Consider the following 17,140-nt stretch of genomic DNA (forward strand, 5'->3'; position numbering starts at 1 on the left):
GTATATTTCTAAGATTTCTAAGGGTAAACAACAACAAGCAAAGAAAACAACAGAACTTAAGCCACATCAACTGTAAATGGAACCTTCTTTGAGCTGAAAGAACAAGATTTTGTATAAACATTTGGTAAACAAACTGTCCTCAAGTTATAGTGCAAGTGCATACCTAACTTCTTCAACCATGGTTCAGGTTTATAGCATTAACTGAAAATCCTGAAGATCAGACAACATTTTCTCACGTCAAGATGGACCAATGTTACATTCGATAAGATAGCCTACCTCAAAGAAAGGGCTGCTAAAATGAGCTGTCAGTCATATTGGGCAATAATCTCTCAAGATGAAACTTTTATATTCTACTTCTTAAAGAAATAATTCCTCATATGAATTTGAAAACTGGGCTGTGTAAGTTTAGTTTGAATTTAAAGACATTCTCCTGATCCCTCTCTTTTCTGCTTCTGTTCATACAGATGACCCATTGAGTTACCCAAGTGACCTAAAGACAGTGTGGGGATTTAGTAGTTACACATTACTAGTTACTTGTTAAAATGTAATATTTTTGTACTTTATTTTATTATTTCATTGTATACAATTTCCCGAAGACATAAATGAAGGCAACAGAAAAAAAAAAAAAAAAAAAGAATATTACAGATGAGTAAAATCTCCACTACATACAGCTTTCTTATCTTTGAGCCGTTAGCATAATTTATAACCATTTTAAAAGTAGGCCTATAGTAATGCACTTCGCATATTAAGTTATATTTAATAATAAATTACACCCGAAGAATGTTTTCTTATTTCCTTTTCTGACCTGACCAATAAAATCAGATGTACAGAATGTGTGTAAAGCATCGCCTCTGTTCAGGATCTTCCAATCCTAAGTGCGCATTTTCTTCTGCGCGTCCAGATCAGCCGCGAAGCGGAGGAGAGCGACTCTATAAAAGCCCACAGCATCCGACGGAACAGGGCAAAACACGGAGCTGGAACCTACACTTCACTTCATACACTGATGGCGAATAAATAACTAATGTGGAGCATGTCTGCTGGATGTAGGCTCATTTAAAAAGTAACCTATTAGTGGGAGCGAGTAACGCGTAATGATGCAACTATGCAACTACTGAACGGGACTGTTACGGAACAAGAGAAAATGGGAATTTTCTCCGTCTTAATTGGTGGCCTAGTTTATTAGGAGAGTATGCAGAATAACAGCAATGGATCTGAGTTGCCTGGAGATTACAGTGCGTGCGGGGGAGACGAGGATGAAGGCGACATCTCCAAACTGGTCAACCCCACAGACGCAGCGACCAACCTGGGCACGCTGAACCTATCACTCCACTGCTGGCTCCAGATACTTTCAAAGGAATCCTCATTGGATCTACATGGAGACAGTGCAAATTTGGCGGTAGGTCACGTTCACAAACCAGCTTTGCGTACTTAATCACCTTTACCACACTACTGACATTTAATCAATTTAATGAATCATATAGGCCTACTATAATCAGAAAACAAAGCCCTATAGCACCTCTAACACTATTCAATATTGACTATATAATTGTATATATACTATATATTTTCTTTTTTATAGATCTCAAAGAAAATATCAGTAGGCTATAATGGTATACTATGGATGGACATTTTGGGTTAGTTCTGTTAATCTACAAAGGGGAGAGATGTAAAATGAAGGGCATAAAACATGATTTTTGTGACTTGCCTTTGGCTGAAAGAAAAGAATGATCATTTGACTTTAAACATTCTTAAGTTTATCACAAAAATACCATTTAATTAGACTTCTATAAAATAAAGGGTATCCCAAAAAAATTGACATAATTTTGCAGGCCTTGTTAAAATAACTTCAAATTTTCACAGAATGTATAGAATCAAATCTGGTCTGTCATTTGAGGAATCTGGGTTTCCAAACTTGTTCTCCTTCTTGGGGCTTCGCAAGAGTTTTTCACAAACTTACACAATCTTCTCTTCTGATGTTGATGATGGTCTATCAGATCTTTTAGCACTACTTCCTCTTTAAATTTCTGGATTTAAATTTTGCACTGAAGGCATGCTGCACTGTCTTATTGACTGTGCGAGCATATTCCAAGAAGCAAAATTACTTCTCTTTGGGAGTGAACAGCATGGCTCAACTTGAAAACAGAACAAGAATAATCTGATCTGTTTCTTTATAATCTGTGAAAATTTTAGATTATTTCAACAAGAATTTCCAAAATTATTGGCCTCCGAAATGACGTGACATTTTTGGGACACCCTGTATAAATTGTGCATGTATGAGCCATATTCCCCTTGATGACTATAGGGCAGAGAATGAGTTTATGTTGTCTGTGACAGGTGCGCATTGTCATTGCCTCGGTCTACCTGGTGGTGTGCGTGCTGGGGCTGGTGGGGAACCTTCTGGCCCTGTTCTTGCTCCACTCTCGTCACCGTGGCCACCACCACTCCTCCATTGATAGCTTTGTGATGAGCCTGGCTCTGACAGACCTCCAGTTTGTGCTGACTCTGCCCTTCTGGGCTGTAGACACAGTGCTGGACTTCCGCTGGCCCTTTGGCAGAGTTATGTGTAAGATCGTGAGCTCAGTGACTACCCTCAACATGTATGCAAGTGTCTTCTTCCTCACCGCCATGAGCATGACGCGCTACCACTCTCTCATGACCTCTCTGAAGATGGAAAGTCCCAGGATCGCCATAGCTCGTGCCAAATGGGCCAGTTTGGCCATTTGGGTGGTGTCACTGGTGGCTACTCTGCCCCATGCTCTCTATTCAACAACAGTCCAGGTTAGTTATACACACATGATACCAACAGTTTGTGATATTTTGTTTGCAATACTGACAAGTGAAATACTAGTATTAGCATATATAGAAGAGCAGATGGGCTCCTCTTTTACATATTTATTCAGTTTGGACAGCTGGCAGGTAAATTTCTTTGGCAATTGGACACAAATTGTGTGTAAGATCTGTCTTTGAGACTAAAATCTGAATAATGTCTTCTGAAAATGTCAAATGAAAACTTCAAACAAAACCTTCATCTGCACATGCATATGGATGGTGATGCAGAGCCAGCTCTCTCTGCTGAGAACATTAAATCATTATTCGACTTTGGAGTTATACATCTATGGCCATCTCTTTCCTTGAGTAGCAATTAAAGCTCACGACATGTATTGGTGGCCCATGTTTTAATATTTGTTCACATCACAAGCCTTTCTTTAAAGATTAAACACTTTAGTGAGGATGCACTGAGTGCGGCCCTTGTCTTCACAGGTCTCTGCTGAAGATGAGCTGTGCTTGGTGCGCTTCTCGGACTCAGGGCAGTGGGACCCGCAAGTCTTGCTTGGACTTTATCAGACACAGAAAGTACTTCTGGGATTTGTAGTGCCCTTGACCATCATCAGCGTGTGCTACCTCCTGCTGCTGCGCTTCATCCTGAGTCGGCGTGTGGTGACCAGTGTGGTGAATGGGAACGTGACGGAAAAGACGGAGAGTGAGAGGGGGCGGCACCGCAGGCGCTCCAAAGTCACCCGCTCGGTGACCATCGTGGTGCTGTCCTTTTTCATCTGCTGGCTCCCCAACCAGGCACTTACGCTATGGGGTGTGCTCATTAAGTTTGACTTAGTTCCATTCAGTAAGGCCTTCTATAACACACAGGCCTATGCTTTCCCTCTGACTGTGTGTCTGGCTCACGCCAACAGCTGTCTCAATCCAGTGCTTTACTGCCTTATCCGCAAGGAGTACCGTGCTGGACTTAAGGACATGCTGCTCCGAGTGTCCCGCTCTGTTCACACCATCCTGACCAGGGCTCTGAGGGGCAGGAGAGTGGAGGGGACCCCCCCAAACCTGGTCATGATAAACACAGAAATGAATATGTGAGGGCATTAATTTAAACATCACCCAAGATTGTATGCACAGCAGTGGTTATATAAAAGTAATTTTGTATAAAACTATTATTTTCTTGTGTTCTGGATAATTTTGTTATGGGTGATTCTGAGCATGCAGTATCACTGTACATTTAATGAAGAAAACTCCATATGAATGTGAACTACCCTAAAACCGAGTTTAGGATGCACACTTTCTAAAAATATACCACCTTTGAAGAGATTATTCCATTTCTCGTCTCTATCAAAGTAATCAATCAGAGGTCTACAAATCCAACTGTGAACTAGGTCTTTGGACAATCAAGCAAAGTACAACAGGAGTGGGTTGGTCCAAACAGCAAAGTAAACTCAATCTTACACTTGCAATCATTGAATCAGAGAAGCATTGTGAATAAGTTGTTTATGTCTTGATGTTCACAGCCAAGTCCCCATTACACATGTGCTTTCTAAGATTCACAGAGACTTGGTGCTTGTTTGAATGGTTCCTTTTATTGCTGTCTGTATGTGGTGCTGCACTGCTGTTAATAGCTTCAAAATCCAGCATACTGTATGTATTATGAGATAAAATACATTAAAAGGACCATGAATTTTGTATGTGTTTTCTACTTTTATCTGGTCACATATGTACAAAAACTCAGACACGTTTTTGCCCTTTTACAATCTTTCAGTTCTGAATCATGGATAAGCAAATGCCACACACTCCTTTTATGCTCTGTAATTACATCACTTATCAGAATTACATCTTATTGGTCACTGAGAAGGGACAAGGTGGCCTGCAGGTCACGTCCATCATAAGGGCTGTATTTTTAATGGGAGGAATGAAATGAGAATAGATTGTGAGCGGGGCATGGCCTGCAGAAAGTGAACAATATGATATTAAAATGTGTTAGTCACACACAAAAAACAAGTGTGAGGATTAAGGAGATGTTTTTTTTCTGTAATGGACAGGATGAAAGTGATCAAAAGAGAGAACAGAAGGGAACTAACTTTCGTCTTGATACAAAATTCCAAAAGTACCCCAGGTACGATTCCTGGGTCAGTCAGGTGCATTTCTGTCTAGTAGAGCATGTTGTCACTGTGTGGTATTCGTACCGTAACTTAGCGGTCCCCTTCTTTTTCTTGTAAGGACTTAAACATCATGCCAAACATGATTATTAGGTTAATTTGCATTTTATTTTCTGAGTAAATATAGTAGTAGACTTAAAGAAGCCCTCCCGATATATCGGCTGGCCGATATTATCGGCCAATATGGGCACCTGGAGACATATGGGTTATCGGCCGATATGCTTGCTGATATGGGCCGATATTTCACGTGGGCATGTTATACCTCGTTATAAAGCTTAGACTCTCTACATTATGTTCATTTAATCCAATTTACAGACAGATATGTGGCTCCGCATCAGTATTTATCTACGGTGTAATTTGTCTGTGTCTGTGTCCGTACTGTCCCTGAACACACCACCAGAGTGACGTCACTTCACTCGCGTGTGTTTGTTTACACCCGCAGCGGTGAGCAACACTGAGATTATATTCTTTTTCGGACAATCGGTTTGAGTCTGGATTAAAAGGACATTTATTAGTGCAGACTTGTGATGTGAGGAGGAGCCTGTGTGAGCGGTGAGTGTTGGAAATACATCGACTTTGAAGCTAGTTTAGGTTTTGTTAGCGATTAGCTGCTGTAGCTCCCACACATAAACAGGCTGTTTTCTATTGGTCTATTGTAAAGTGATTATATTGGCCGTATATTTACTACTGGACCAGCATTGATATGTAAATGAGCTGTGAATAGACGTGTGAATGATTCACATTTATACATATATTTAATTACCGCGGTGCGCACGTTTTTACGGCTAAAGGTTAATAGCGATAGTTTCCCTACTAGCATCAGGATCCGCAGCGGATCCGCTTTCGGTCCGCCAAATCCGCCCCACAGTCCGTCCGCTTTGCGGATCCGCTGCGTATTTGTTCCGTATTCGCATTCTGACTGTTGCTAACCCTAACCCTTGGATGGCCTGCTGTTACAGAGAGAATCTGCGGTTAAATCATCTTAGATCCGCACTGTGAACGTACTTTTAACACAACACTTTGTTTTTGACACAATGATTTGTACTATCAATGCGCGGATCCGCGGCTAACCCGGTTCGGATTCGCTGCGCGGACGCGCCACTGACTCAGCCGTTATCAGAACATGAGAGAAAGAAACAACATCCACCTGTTGTCCGTGGATTTCACTGTAAGTAATAGTTTAAAAGTTAATTGTATTAGTCATCATTAATGTACATAACGTTAACGTTATATTGTGGTGTGTGTACATCTGTGACTGTGTTTTATCAGTTTTGACAAGTGCAGTAGGAAAGTTAGCGACAGAAGCAGCTGACGTGATGAAGACGATGTGAGGTGAGGAGTCAGGATAACTCCGTCTCTTGAGGTAGATCCCAGTCTAAATACTATTTTTATATAACGCTACTTATATTCTTGTATATTTTTACGATCACAGAATTGTAATTCTGCTCCGTTGATCATTGGTCGTGTCTAACGGGCTCGGTTCTGGCTGGATGCCGCTCTCGGCGCTCTCCCTTCGGCTGTGGAGCGACGGTGACACCGGTGTCTGATCTGGTTGTGTTTTTAACCAGAGATAATTATTATTTGTGTAGACTAGAGTGTTGACTGTTGAGTTGAGACTAAAGTGCAGTCATGTCAGTGCCTTAATACAATAATTTAACGCAACGTGCCATAATACAATAACATAACGTAATAAAAAGCACAACTTTTAACAACAGCTAACGTTAGCTAACCAACCAAAACTTATGTTGTTTTTCCCCAGATGACATCAGGAGCCCCTGTCCTTCTGCTGAGTGTCCCTATCAGGAGCCCGGCACGCTGATCAGAAGTAAGTACTTTTAATGATTTCTGTGACAGTGAAGATTTAGTTTAGAGCCAGATCTGACTTTGTCTCTAACTTTCTGTTATGGGACTTGAGACGGTGCTTCAGACTTTCAGTGAGAGATGTTGACATGAACACTAATGTGTCACATCTATATTACACTGATATTGACTATGAACACCATCATAAATTGATTATTATATTTTAAATGTTGTGGTAAAAGTAAATGTAGTAGAGTATTGTGTATTAACAGCAGTGAAATATGTCTCATGTTCATACTCAGGCTCAAACTAAAACAAAAGAGTTCAGTTTTACTGCGCTAAAGTACTATGAGTTAAATAATGTTTTTCATCTCTGTTTCAGAATATACTATGGTTAATAAGAAGATGGACATAACAGCATGACAAAGACCCTCTGGAGGTAAATACTGCACTTGGATTAAACACTGGGGCCTGAAATGATCCAAACTGATATTTGTGTTTCTCTTATTTGATGTTTTGCAGAATTCCCTCTGCTGGGCCAAGTTCCAAAAATGTAGAGACAGACCCTCTGTAAGTTTACTGTATTATCCTACTTTTATTAACTTTCATAACTAAACATATGCACATTATAATCACACCTGTTGTTGTGCATATTGTTTCTTTCAGAACATGCTGTGGTGGAGTTTAAAGACTGACCCTCTGTAAGTGCATAGATTTCTCCAATCAAGTGTTTACCTTTCATATTCAAATCACACAGCCACTGTCATGACTTACAATGTTCTTCACAAACCTGAACTCTAACTCCTTACAAGAATAAGAGGTGTAATGGAGTGTTTAATACACACTGGTGTCATTTCAGATGCTGTGAGAAAGGGGAAGTCCAGAGCTGGACACTGACAGACTGGATCTTCACCAGTAGGACTGAAGAGGAGCCAGCCTCACTACACCTCTGCCTCAAAACCTCTGCCTCAGACTGAAGCTAAAGACAGAGGCTCTGAAGCTCCCACACTGCACACTCTATAAGAACAACCACCCGTGTACTGTGGTGGTAAACACAAGTTAAGTTTTAGTTTTAAACAGTATGGTATGGCTACACTCTGTCTCATCTGTCCAGGCTTTTACTCATATAGCTTATATTTGTTTTTTGCCATTTAAAAAAAAATAAAACTTTGCTGAAACTTGAACTATTTTTAGTAAAAACTGTAAATTGTCATTTTCATATTAAGAATGAAGCATTGGTTAACTCAAAGGGTATATAAGTCCTATAACATTAATAATGATTATTCATGTCCTAATATTTCTAATTAATGATTTAAATAAATATTGTTTACAATGTAAAAAAAAAAAAAAGTTTCTTTTTTTCTTAACTAATGAGTTTTAGTGATAGGATATCACTGATCCAACTTTGAAATTGTTTAAGTTTATGTTTTTAAATTTAAGCCTTTATATCCTAGTTTTAATACTTGCTGTAAAAGTTTTATGTACAATTACAATGCAAATGCTACTGGTGTGTATTTAGGTCAGTAGGAAGTGGATCAGTATTAAATCTGAAGCATATTTAGGCTCCTAACGACACAATAAACAGATCCGCGGCAGATAACCCGGTTCTGAAAGCGGATCCAAAACGGGTCCTGGGCGGATCCGCGAGATACGCAGCGGATCAGCCGCGCCTCCGCCGCGGATCCGGGCTTATTTTGACGGATCCGCGGCGGAGACGCGGCTGATCCGCTGCGTATCCGCGCAGCGGATCCGTTGCTGATCCGCGGCGATGTGCAAGTGAACTCCGATGCGGATCCGTTCTGCGGATCCGCCGCGAATCTCCGGGCGGATCCGCCGCGGATATTTTTTGCTATGTGGGTTACTAGCTAGGAGTTATGGGTCGGTCGAAGCGGCTCTTAGATCCGGCTCTTTGAAGTGAACAACCGGAGCATGTTTCTTATTGGGAGCCGTGTTTTCTCTTTTTCTCACTTTTTCTCTTCAAGCCGCATGTAGACCCGTAGTTTGACAGCAGCAGCGGCTGAAAACGAAACTTTCAGAAATCTGCGTGGATAAAAAAAAGTGCATATTTGGCTGCAGTTCAACATAAAATGAATAAACCAGGACTAATCTTGGGCTCGAGTGAAGAAGAAAGATAGAAAGCGAGTCCCGACACTCAGTCCTGGTTCAGTTCTGGTTTAGTCCTGCTTGCAACAAAACAATGTCAAGAGTCGCTTGGGAGCCGAAAGAGCCAGCTGCTTTAGTGAGCCGAGCCGGTTCTCCAAAAAAACAAAAAAAACAACTGGAATACCCATCACTAGCAGTGACAGTAACAGTAGCTAGAATGTGATGCAAAAATGCCATTAGTCCAATCTACTGTATGTAAATATGATGTAAAGAGTCAAAATAACAATAAATGTTGCCTAAATAAACCCAATTTAGAATTCACTAGAGCCAAACCTAAGTTTTTTAATCAATTCAAGATTTACAGTGAATTTTTACATCACTAAATATATTGGCGATTATATCGGCTATCGGCAGCTCCAACTCCCATTATATGGGTTTCATATCGGCCACAACAAAATCCATATCGGTCGGGCTCTAATGACAGGTCATGTCCACAAAATCCCAAGGGAAATTTGACATGAAAGAATTAAAATGACTCTATAACAGTTTTCTTTTTCATGAATTGTGACCTGGTTGTACCACATCAATTATCAAACGGCTTCAAAATAGAAGAGGCACTCTGGCTGTGGTTAATTGGAGATCTAATAAAAGACAAAACTGTAACCAAACACAATTCACAGAAAGGGTCTTACAAGTGTGTGCTGTGCAGATGGACTAGTATCAACATGGCTCCCATGTCCCATCTTTTCTTCATGTGTAGAAATTATGAGAGTCAGTTTGAATGCACTTGGGGAAAAGGACAGGTAGCTTTCATCTTAAAATAGCACCTACCATCTCTAATGGCATAATTATCACAGAATCACACGTGGTTGCAGTCTTTTCATTGCCTTTTTTCCTTTTTACATTAATAAAGCATTTTACCTCCGGACTGCACTTCACCATTCTCTATAATGCTGAAAACAGTCTGGTGTAATCATTCAATACAGCATATCCAATGCACCACACACTTTACACATCTCTTCTTGCCACAGTGCCACATGATTGGATAATTACATATTTCCTAAAGTTTTCTTTGGGTGAGTGCAGGATCCAAGAAAGGCAACACAAAAAATAGCAAGAAAATTTAGTTCCCTTAATCTGGCATGTCCGTCATGTTCATCAGACATGTCAAAGAGGACTATGCCCAGAGCGTCTCAGTGGTGTGCTGTAAATACGAAGAGCTTTGCAGCATTTGAGTGTGGACCAACTTTTTTCTTCTTCTTCTGATTATTATTATTATAGATTCATTATTATTAATTCATTACAATAATTATTACTATTACTATTACTATTAATAATAATGCCTTACACTTGTAATTTGCTTTACAGGCTTGACAAAGCCTCTCAAAGTGTTGCACTGTAGCTATTATTCATTCACCCTATATTTGGTGATGGTATGCTATGTGGAACAGCAGTAGCTCTAGTGCATACCATCATTATGTCCTTAGGCAAGACACTTTACCCACCTGCTTAGTATGCAGTGGATGAATGAATGAGTAATTGGTGGTGGTTGCAGCTGAAGTGTGAAGTGAATGGATAATGTTAAGTGCTGTGTGTGTCTTGAAGGTGCTATAAAAATTCAATGCATTATTATTATTGTTATTATTATTATTATAATCTGTAATTAATTATCTGTAAATCTCACGGCAGTAAAACTATAGTGCATTTCTAATTCCATGTATTCTGAGACCTTGGTGGGTGGGATTACCAAGGTAACTACCTGTCATTGTACTGGAACAAAATAATTTGCAGCAATTCTCTGAGAGCATTTTGAATGTTTTCATGCCCTACTGTGAAACACAACACATTTTCTCTCTGGAAAAAGGTTCCATTAAGGACCGTGGTGATGAATCTCAATACACCGGTTAATGCTGTCTCAAAACACAACATGCAGGTGCAAAGTCACTTTGTGTTCCAGGTAAAGAAAAAAAAATCTTAGAATGAAAGGGCCAAAGCACATTCAAATGTACAGACTAGACCACCCCATGCAGGATTTCTGTAAATGTGTCACTGACAGGATGAGCCAGCTGTTGATCTTCCTAGTGCAGTGGTTAGCAGTTAGCAGAGGAAGAGCCCTGTGTGATGCTATCCCTCGTGCTGTGCTGAGGAGCAAATGTTAAAAGGTTAATGAGCTGCAGTGACTTTCCTGCTCACACAGACCTGGAGATACACTGGGAGTTTGATGCTGATCCGGTCAAACCCACAGAGGGCTCTAAAGCCAACCGCTAGACCACATTTGTTTTGTTTTGGGTATCAATGAGATGTTAAGAGCTTTTAATGGTCATCCAATTGGTTTGCTTCTTCAAAATGTAAGAATATTCAGCATATTTTGCATAATAATTTGCAGCCCTGTCCTGTGTAGCATTCACCCCATTGGTTGGAAAGTACACCACACTTCAGTGCTATGGTCCAGAAAAATGGAAAACTCTGAAAGGATCTTCTATTTAACTACACAAAAGTCCCTCAATGCATTCTGTCTGGTACATACCATTATTTTTTCTCCACAAAGCATTTGAGATATCTTTTGAGCATTCCGACATTACTTTGCTATTATTCAGACCTGTCTGTGCCAAGTTTCAGGGCAACAGGGAGTCCACAATGTGTTATATCCAGGTACATAGACAGGAAGGTGCTCTGTGATGGTCAATCCAAAAAACACGTAAACATTCATGGAGTACTCCATGAAAGTACTGCACTGATTTACGCGGTCTATTCCATTTGTGTGGAGGGAACAGACTAGTGGGCACATGGATTGAAACGGTAAGCACTCACCTAACAGCACACCTGTGGTAGAGTAATGCACCATCTGAGTACTCCAGGTGAAATCAACTGAAAAAGGACAGTTCCTTTTCCCCACTGAAGTCTGAGAGGTCTTAAGGAAGGGAAAGGGCAGGGGGTGGTATTACACTCTACCATGTATATAAATATATACCTGTTCACTGTGGACAGACACTCAATTGGAGAAACGTCTCCACCACCGGGAGCAAAGCTCAACAGCTCAGCCCAGAGTATACGTAATGAAGGGGCTTACAAATCGTATGAAATAAAGCAATTAACAGTGATTTACTTTCCAAAAAGAGAGCTTTCACAAACTCAAACGGGTCCATTTACAGTGAATTAACAGCTTATGCATATTGTATATAAAAATGCCAACGCAACATAGAAAACATAGCTTTGTAAACATTATATAGGTAGATAGACATTAATTGGAAATTGTACCTGAACTCTGCCTAACTCTGGCTCAACTTGAACTTGAGGCTGTATATATAAAGAGCTTGACCTACATCACTGGTGAGTCAACTACAGAGTAAGAAAATAAAACATGTTTATTTCGATAAAAAGCAGGTATTTTGAGGCTAAATGGTGTACAGTTACCACACAAACATTTGACAGTGCATGCATCTAGACACCCTCTTTTCCTGTGATAAGGTATGTGATGATTCCCCATTTCTCTACATAATAATATTTCAACAATGATAATGTAAGAGTGAAAGTTGGAAGTGACAACATTCTCCTTCAGAGAACCACACCTAACACCTAGAGATATTAATATAAAAAGTCCTCCAAACACATTGCTAAATAAATATAAAATGTTGTTCAAGTGATAGGAGTTTGTTTAACTGAACTTCTAAAAAAGTCAGCAATAAGCTGAGACACATGTTGGTAAGGGCAGCCAAGAATAGTTCACATGGCTTCTTCTATAAAGTGTTGAAACAGCTTAGATAAAATGAAACACCAAAACAACCAAAGTAGTCCCATCTTTTACATGGATTTGCTCTATGTCCTTAAATCCAGCTAGTGTAAGAAAAGTGAAATGTCTTCTTTGATAAATATCTGCAACAGAAGATATCGGTATAACAATATCACACCTGGGGTTATTTCTGTTCCCCCTGCTCCACTGAGAACTGTTTTTTCTCTCTCTTTACAGGCACTAAGGCCTCCTCAATGCCTCCGTCTTCTGTTGGTGCAGCAGAGCCTCTTTTTCCTTTGCTCTTAATTTGATATTTTTTCTCTATATCTGGGACAGTATCCTGTTCTGCCTTTAACTCACTCTTGAACTCTGCAGAGGCTGCTGAAATCTCACACACAGTTGGCCCATCCCACTTTAGCATATCGACCCCGAGGAGCTCCATGAGCTGTTTCATTACTTCATCCACATACCCATGGATCCGCAGATGTGCATGTTTGTCCTATGGGAAAGGGGTAAATACAAATTTTACATGAACAAAAAAGTGGTATATTAATATAAAGCCCTTGCTCGTGTGCAATAATAACACATGGTAAATATTTGAATTTGTCTGTACTGAAGAAAAGAGCTCAACAGATTCTTACTCACATGCTTGGTAGGCTGCAGGTTGACAATGACTAGTTTCCCTCCTTTGCGCTTGGTGAGAAGAGGAAGATCTCCACTAGGTTTAATTTGCATGGATGTGCCAAGAGTTAGTGCCAAGTCAGCTTGTCTGCAAAAATACACAGTTTGTCCCTGTGTGTCAACAACCATATTTCTGGAGTAAATATTTTTTAGAGAGACTAGATTACCTGCTGGCATCATCTGCTTTGTTCAGGTCTCTGTCGGGGAGAGCATCCTCCCAGTCCAAGATGGTGCTAATCAGCTTCCCCCTGTTTAAGACATTAGTTTTCAGACATTCATCTTGGGACCTGTTGTTGGGGTTTAGGTTCCTAAGAATGCTTTACCTGCAAGCTCGGAGTCCCCTAGAGCGAACAAACTCACAGTAACGTCCAGTTGGCTTCAAACCCATTACACCAATCACCTTTTCCCTCACATACTGCCTGCAAAGGAACATTTCCAGTCATATTATTATTAACATTTTTGAAACAATTTAAAATTAGGAGGATAAAAAAGCTCTCATTTTGGTTTTATAATATTCTGCAAGTCTTATTCTAGATTTAGAAAATAGTCACAAAATAGGTTAATTTCCCAGTCAAAAAATGCATTCAGAATTACTTCTTTTGATCTTTAAATTATCCAGCCATCCATCCATTTTCTTCCACTTCCAGGGCCGGGTCGCGGAGACAGCAGTCTGAGCAAGGAGGCACAGATTTCCCTTTCCAGGCACTCGTCCTCCAGCTCTTTGAGGGGAATGCCGAGGCATTTCCAGGCCTGCCCAGAGATATAAGCCTCATTTCCACTGGCACAGTTTGCTTGGGCGCCACCCTCACCCGGGCAGCGTTTCCATTACAATGAGCCCAGGTCACTTTGGGCAGTACGCAGGTCTAACAAGACACACCCAATGGTGTAATGCCAGCGCCATCCTCAGGTGGACTGACGCACTCAAGTTTCACTTTTATTTTCTCTACATACTCAGAGATATCACTGTAAAGCAATGCTCTTGTTTTGATAAATAACTTTACTCATTTACTACACGGTTAGCTTGACGGAGGTGGTTTATGGATAACTTTACGCAGTCTTCTTTGGCTATATCTTTATGCACACACGCTCCACAGTGGATGTATATACCACATTTGGGAATGATGCTTTTACTGATGTTCTGTACCAGGTCCCAACCGCTCCAGTCTGCCTTAGAAGGTGGTACCACCAGCGGTCTGCTTTGGATCCTTAAAAGGGGGCGGTATGGATTGCTTTAGGCAGTGGAAACACTCAGTGTCCACGCCATACTGGCCCTATGGAAACAAGGCTATAGTCTCTCCAGCGTGTCCTGGGTCTTCTCCAGGGCCTACTCCCGGTAGGACGTGCTACCGCTCCAGGGATGCGCCCAGGAGGCATTCGGAACAGATGCCCGAGCCATCTCAACTGACTCCTCTCGACATGGAGGAGCAGCGGCTCTACTCAGAGCTCCTCCTGTGTGACTGAGCTCCTCACCCTATCTCTAAGGGAGCACCCAGCCACTCGGCAGAGGAAACTAATTTCGGCTGTTCCTTGTACTTTTCGTCATTACCCAAAGCTTACAACCATAGGTGAGGGTAGGAATGTAAATTGACCGGTAAATCAAGAGCTTTGCCTTTCAACTCAGCTCCTTCTTCACCACAACGGTCCGATACAGTGACTGTATCACTGCAGACTCTGCACCAATCTGATTATCAATCTCATGCTCCATCATTCAATCACTCGTGAACAAGACCCCGAGATAGCTGAACTCCTCCATTTAAGGCAGGGACTCTCCACCCACCTGGCCTTGGATTTGACCATGGAAAAAGGTGGCTTGCTCTAACTAGTTTCTCTCCTTTGCGCTTGGTGAGAGGAGGAAGATCTCCATGGCCTCGGATTTGGTTTAAATTTGCTTTAAATTATAAGGTTCATGAACACACATAAAACAAACTTTAAATGAGAAGTGTTGGAGAGAACACATAGAAGCCCATAATGAATATCTGATATTTAAAATAAAACCCCATTATGAGACATACCTGCCACACTTTTCACATTCCTCAATGAACATATTTCCATGAAGTTCAGACAACAGATCCCTAAGGCACATAACACAGTTCATAAAGCTCATAAAGTCTATATTCAGAGACTCATGTGAAACGCGTTACCTTGGGAAACCAGATCGCACATGAAGGCCATCCACGTTCTGGCTGATGAGATATTTGAGGTAGCCTGCCCTCTGCAGACTTAGAAGGGCCATGTGCGTAAAAGTGGGACGAGCATCTTCAAATGTTGTCTCAAAATGTGGCATTTCACCTTTTTCTTCTAGAGTCCACACACCTTTTGGACCCCTAAAATTAAACAAAGCATTATTATGTCAACCAAAGTACCATTAAGTAAGCACCCTCTGAATACAAAGAGTCAATGCTGTCCGTAAACAGTATTGTAACAGATTTTTGTCATTATTTATAAATAGTCTAACAGTCTAAACACAAGGACACAAAGGCATCAGTTTGTGACACATTTTCCTGGTCTTAGAAATTTTTCCTCAACTTAAAAAAAAAAAACAGTTCCTTGTTAACAGTTTAAAGTGGTGCTCCAGAGACATGTTTTTGTCAAAGCTGATACAAAGGTTTCTGAGGCTTGGTGTAGCAGACTGACCAAGATCACCCAAATACTGGTGTATCCCTAGAATGTGGTCAGAGAGGACTGTGGAAGTTTACAAAAATTATTGATAGCAAACATCCAAGACAACTGGGGAAACCCTCTGATATAACCAATATGAATACTGGAAGCACCATATTGTCCATTCCTAATTTTATATCTCTGAAAATTGGCAGGTCATGACTCAAATTTAAATTGTTATATCACACAAGCAAGTCACAGTGGATTTGAAAAATGGAAATTCTTCCAGAAAAGCAGTAGGAAAAAGTAAAGGGATATCAAAGGTCAATGTCAACTTAAACTGACAGGCAGGCGAGATAATGATAAATAATGATGCATACACACAGGGCAGAGAGTTGAAGTAAGCACCTTAATCATTAATTCGTTTTCATAGATCTCATAAAAAAGGCTGCCGTCACAACGTGACCACAGCGCCCTCACATGCCCTAATTCAGATACTACATCACCCTCTCTTTTATGTCTACAGATTATACTAATATATTATCATCATTATAAAAAAAATATATGATGTTATTATTAAGCCTAATTAATTTTTTTATTACCTGAAGTCAGGGATTCCAGCTGACGTACTGATTCCTGCTCCAGTGTGAACAACGAAATATTTCGATTCTTTGATCATTTGTGCGAGAGTCTCTACTTTGGCTTTCAGCTCCTCGGGACCATCAAATGACTGCAAACACAACATCAGAATAAAATATTACGCCGATAGATTAAATACGTTTAATTATGGCCAGATGCAATGTCTTGCTACTATAAAATTAATAAAGCATTAAAAAAACATTAGCAAATTATTGGTTTTGGGTTAGGAGACCAAATGACTGGACAAAGCTACGTTATATCTGTTCAACATGTAAAAACAGAGATACAAAAGCTTTTAATACGGCTAAAACAGTCCATGGTGGCTCTCTGACCGTTTTTCTTCCTAGCTGTTGCTGTTACGGGGCTAGCCTGTTAGCACTGAGAACATTGCTATCATCGTTTTACCTCTGGAAGTCCACAGACACCTTTATCCGCGTAAGGCGACAATCCGGCTGCATAGTTTACAGACATCCTGGGAGAGAAAAGTATACTTTAGAGATTTCTTTATGTAATTTGGTTCATGTGTTGTTTCACAGTAATACAAGAAAAGATATTCACGCGGCTTCCGAGTTGTTTTTTAGGATGACGTCATATGTACGCGACTAAAGTGATCGAGGTCTGTTCTTTTGATTCATCCAGGATATCAAAAGAC

At 40.5% G+C, this 17,140-nt stretch overlaps 2 protein-coding genes and 1 long non-coding RNA gene across 4 annotated transcripts; 2 read left to right on the forward strand and 1 right to left on the reverse strand.

Annotated features, from left to right (window-relative positions):
* The first annotated feature begins 1,187 nt into the window (after positions 1–1,187).
* On the forward strand, positions 1,188–3,867 carry LOC110159062 (relaxin-3 receptor 1-like). The gene is made up of 3 exons (XM_020923631.2): positions 1,188–1,396; positions 2,335–2,778; positions 3,262–3,867. Exons 1-3 carry the CDS (start codon positions 1,190–1,192, stop codon positions 3,865–3,867), a joined length of 1,257 nt encoding a protein of 418 aa, XP_020779290.1. The 5' UTR covers positions 1,188–1,189.
* Positions 3,868–5,751: 1,884 nt separating this feature from the next.
* Positions 5,752–7,790, forward strand: LOC129408427 (uncharacterized). The gene is made up of 6 exons (XR_008631930.1): positions 5,752–6,105; positions 6,697–6,762; positions 7,120–7,176; positions 7,260–7,307; positions 7,404–7,438; positions 7,597–7,790. It is a non-coding gene; the product is annotated as an uncharacterized LOC129408427 (long non-coding RNA).
* A 4,128-nt stretch (positions 7,791–11,918) lies between these two features.
* On the reverse strand, positions 11,919–17,131 carry sirt6 (sirtuin 6). Of its 2 annotated transcripts, none has more exons than XM_020922014.2 (9): positions 17,047–17,131; positions 16,894–16,960; positions 16,452–16,579; positions 15,393–15,575; positions 15,264–15,323; positions 13,575–13,670; positions 13,419–13,499; positions 13,216–13,339; positions 11,919–13,069 (listed from the first exon to the last, which is right to left on the reverse strand). In XM_020922014.2, exons 2-9 carry the CDS (start codon positions 16,957–16,959, stop codon positions 12,755–12,757), a joined length of 1,053 nt encoding a protein of 350 aa, XP_020777673.2. In that variant the 5' UTR covers position 16,960; positions 17,047–17,131; the 3' UTR covers positions 11,919–12,754. The 2 variants fall into 2 exon arrangements, with proteins under 2 accessions (XP_020777673.2, XP_055007629.1); XM_055151654.1 differs by having other exon boundaries at positions 17,031–17,131.
* Positions 17,132–17,140: the final 9 nt, after the last annotated feature.

Source organism: Boleophthalmus pectinirostris, unplaced genomic scaffold (genome assembly GCF_026225935.1).
Source record: "Boleophthalmus pectinirostris isolate CB_2022bp ecotype Guang Dong unplaced genomic scaffold, ASM2622593v1 HiC_scaffold_16, whole genome shotgun sequence".
Taxonomy (NCBI): Eukaryota; Metazoa; Chordata; class Actinopteri; order Gobiiformes; family Gobiidae; genus Boleophthalmus; species Boleophthalmus pectinirostris.